We start from the raw sequence: 4,276 nt of genomic DNA on the forward strand, positions 1-4,276 counted from the left end.
TTACCTGAAAATATAAATCACACGCATGTTAGACTGATCCCCAAGATAACAAGTCCAAAGAAGGCAGCTGACTACAGACCGATAGCTCTTTGCTCAGTATACTACAAAATCATTGCAAAAGTACACTCAAAAAGGCTTCAACCTCTCCTTCCAGAGGTGATATCTGAAAATCAATCAGCATTTGTCCCTCAAAAAGCTATCAGCGATAATGTGCTTATAACCCATGAAGCATTACATTACCTTCGAACTTCAGAAGCACAAAAACGATGCTACATGGCTGTTAAAACTGACATGAGTAAATCCTATGACAGGCTGGAATGGGACTTTATAGATCAAGTAATGGTAAGACTGGGGTTTCATCGAAAATGGATACAATGGATCATGAAATGCATTTTTACCGTCTCATACTCTTACTGTGACAACCCGTCCCGTGGGAAGGTTGTTAAAGGGTGGGGATCATGGTTCGTGGAATGCCTGGCGCACCAATAACCTACTGTGGATTTGGATGAATAGTTTCATTTGCCCAGTGAGGGGTTAGGATCGATGCCCTGCAGTGCCAGCTTGGGGTCCGTTATGGCGGCTAGCGGTGGGCTAGTGGGGTCAAGGGGCGGGTTGTTACACTTACCTCATCAATGGATCTACAAAAGGATTAGTCAAACCTGAGCGTGGAATCCGCCAAGGTGATCTTCTATCACTGTATATTTTCATCCTATGTAGTGAAGTACTATCTGGTTTATGCTCCAAAGCTTAGACTGATGGATCCTTAGAGGGCATCAGAGTGGCAAAAAACTGTCCCCGAGTGAACCATCTCCTCTTTGCGGATGACACCATGTTTTTTTGCCGCTCAGACAAACAAAGTTGCAAAACCCTTCTATCCATCCTACATAAATACGAAGAAACATCAGGACAGAAGATAAACTTCCAGAAATATGCTATCACTTTCTCTAAGAAGACAACAATAGAGGTCAAGAATCGAGTTAAAGGTGAACTCATTATTCACCATGAAGGAGGACAAGGAAAATATCTCGGCTTACCGGAACTCTTTGGGCGCCAAAAGCAAGATATGTTCACGTCAATTATTGACAGGATCAAACAGCGAGTGATGAGCTGGTCAACCAAGTTCCTCTCCACCGCAGGTAAGCTAACTCTCCTCAAGTCGGTCCTGACAGCTATGCCATCCTATGCCATGACCTGTTTCAAGCTACCTGTCTCTTTGTGCAAAAAGATCCAATCAGCACTCACCAGATTATGGTGGGATGGTCCAGGGGATAAGAAGAAAATGTCATGGATCTCTTGGAAGAAAATGACAAAAGCTCTAAGTAAGGGAGGATTAGGGTTCAAAGACATACAACATTTTAATGATTAACTTCTAGCTAAGATTGGCTGGTGAATCCTGACAAAACCCTCCTGTCTGCTTGCTCGAATTCTCCTAGGCAAATACTGCCAAAGTGCCCACTTCCTGGACTCCGTGGTCCCAACCACCGCATCCCATAGCTGGAGAAGTATCTGTGTGGGAAAAGACCTCCTAAAACCTCATATTGGCAGAATCATCGGGAATGGACAATCAACTCTACTCTGGAGGGATCCTTGGTTATCCCTAGATAAGCCGGAAGTACCAATAGGCCCAGCCAATGAGTTCTCACAACAACAAAAAGTGGCTGACCTGCTCCAACGGGACTCCCAAGAATGGGACTTGGACAAGATTGCTCTAACTATTACGGGGTATGAACACAAAATCATCAATCTGAAACCGAGCAAAGTAGGCAGATCAGATAAGTGGGCATGGTTTACCAACGAGAACTGGAACCTACACTATTAAATCCATCTACTATGAAGCATTAAATAAGGAGGAAAAATGCAATGTTGAATCCCCTGCCCAAAGTGATTATGATTGGAAAGCAAACCTCTGGAAAATTAAATGCAACCCCAAGATAAAAGTCTTCCTATGGAAAGCACTTCAAGATGCCTTACCAGTGGGAGAGAACCTCAAGCACCGGCAGATCTTCACGGATGCTAAATGTACACACTGCGGAGAGGATGAGATGATCCTACACTTATTCTTCACCTGTCATTTTGCCAGGCAGATCTAGGAGAACCTTCGATGTGCAGGCTCTCTGGCGATTGATCGCTTTTCTAGCTTCCAGAATGGTTTCGATGCCACCAAACTACTGAAATGCCTACCCCCGGTGGGTATCGGTGAGACAAGCTTCATTCCATGGATCTTCTAGGCTATGTGGCATAATAGAAATAAAAAGATCTTTGAGGATAGGCATCCTCGTCCTACATAGGTCATTACACAAGCTATTGTCAAGGCAAAAGAGTGGATCCAAAACTAGAATGTAATAAAACCAACTTTGAAGTCCCAGAAACCGACGGATCAGATTCCCATGGGGAGAGATGTCATCAGATGCAGCTTGGAATTTCAATAGATCTGCGGGTTTAGGCTGGATATTCACAAACCATTGCGGAGAAGTCGTCGATCGAGGGTCTACTCCGATATCAAATGTTGCCTCACCGATCATAGCAGAAGGACTGGCGATCCTGAACGCCCTCCACTCGGCCAAACAATTGGGGATAACCCATCTTTCTCTTGCTTTCGACTCGATAAATCTGGTCCAAGCAATCAATTCGAAGATCCACCCGAAGGAGTTCCACGGGATTCTCTTCGATATCCTGAGCATTTCTAGATCTTTCACGCATGCGTCTTTTAAGTTTACTCCTCGCACAAACAATGTTGAAGCTGATTCCTTGGCAAAGGAAGCTTTCACACTCTTGTAATGGGCTTAGCCCAATAAGATAATTAATGAATCATAGGTTGCACAAAAAAAGGTGCTTAGTGGCTAGATAGACTTGATTGTATTGCTTATTAATCATTTAATTGCCTTTGGAAGAAGTTGATGATTGATTGATTAGTAAAGGGATTGATTGCATGGAAATGTGTTAGTCTTGCTATTCTTCTATTGCCTAGGGATCTTGCTTAGTTTAAGTTGTTTGTTACTCCATAATCCATCTCTTATTTCACTCCTAATCAATTACCATAACCCTGAGATTCTCCTTTAGTTATTGTTGAGTTGATTTTCTGTTTCCTTCTTGGTTTATTTGTTGAGTTTTTTACTATTTATTTTCTTTGCTTAGGTTAAGATTGTTACAAAAACCATCTCTTGTTTAGGATTAGATTAAGCAGCTTTGTGTATTCTTAGTGTGTTGATCATTGCAAATTGAGGATTGATAATTTAATTGATTGAAATATACTACATCATTTTCCATATTTCATTTTAAACACCTTTCAACTCTCCTAACCTCCATTAACTAATATGAGTATAATTTCATTGCAGACCCTCAACCCGGGCTTGTGCCTCAAATTGTGTATGGCCGGCTTTTCCGTAAATGGCACACGCAAAAGCTTTCAATCAAAAACAAAACCCCAACGTTTATAACTTTAGATTCAATTTGCAAAAAACAATCAAATTAAGAATATATCACAGTCAAAGCCAAAATCGAAGATCATGGATGAGTCAGTAAAACCAAATCAATTTTTCTTTACAAAACCTTTTTTAAGAAGAAAAAAAATCGAACATGTGTCTTACCAATGGATTGAGGAACATTTGTCATCATCTTTGTTTCTCCGACAAAATCTCAAGTTCGTAGTAGAAAATAACTACTCAGGGGCGTGGAATAAATTGTAACTGTAAGTTTGTAATCAGAATTTTTTTTGGAATAACCATCGGTTTCTTTTTAAGTGCTAAAATCAGGGGTCATAAACTGGCTATTTATTTTTAATATTCATATTTAATTAACATAAATATTTGTATTTAATTCACATAAATATTCGTATTTAATTAACATCTTATTCTTCTAAGGTACGCTTCTTTTAGCAATTTAACTTTCCTTTAAAATCATATACATAAAAGTAAGGTTCTGCTCTTTCCTTATTGTTTGATTAGCATTAAATTAGTTTCAAAATTAATACATAGAAATAAGATTCTGCTCTCTCTTTATTGGTTGTTTAGCATTAAATTGGTTTCAAAATTAATTGTATATCTTAAATGTATGATTTGCTCTATGATTGCACCAAAGAATCCTCTTAATTAGTCCATGTCTTAGTCCACCCACTGCTCTTAGTTGTTTTTCTTAAATGGTTGATCTTCTCTACGATTTCTCCATAGAATATTCAATATTTCTCGAATATAACTTCCAAAAACATTATGAATCTGTAACCCATTAAATTCCAAAAACAAAATTTCTCTTCACGATTGCTTCATAGAATATACTCCAC

General features: G+C 39.4%; 1 protein-coding gene across 1 annotated transcript; it reads left to right on the forward strand.

Annotated features, from left to right (window-relative positions):
• Positions 1-2,397: 2,397 nt before the first annotated feature.
• LOC147918781 (uncharacterized) lies at positions 2,398-2,778 on the forward strand. The gene has a single exon (XM_087503700.1). It carries the CDS (start codon positions 2,398-2,400, stop codon positions 2,776-2,778), a length of 381 nt encoding a protein of 126 aa, XP_087359826.1.
• The last annotated feature ends 1,498 nt before the right edge of the window (positions 2,779-4,276 follow it).

The sequence above is a fragment of the Camelina sativa genome, chromosome 20, assembly GCF_030686135.1.
Source record: "Camelina sativa cultivar CO46 ecotype springtype chromosome 20, ASM3068613v1".
Lineage (NCBI taxonomy): Eukaryota > Viridiplantae > Streptophyta > Magnoliopsida > Brassicales > Brassicaceae > Camelina > Camelina sativa.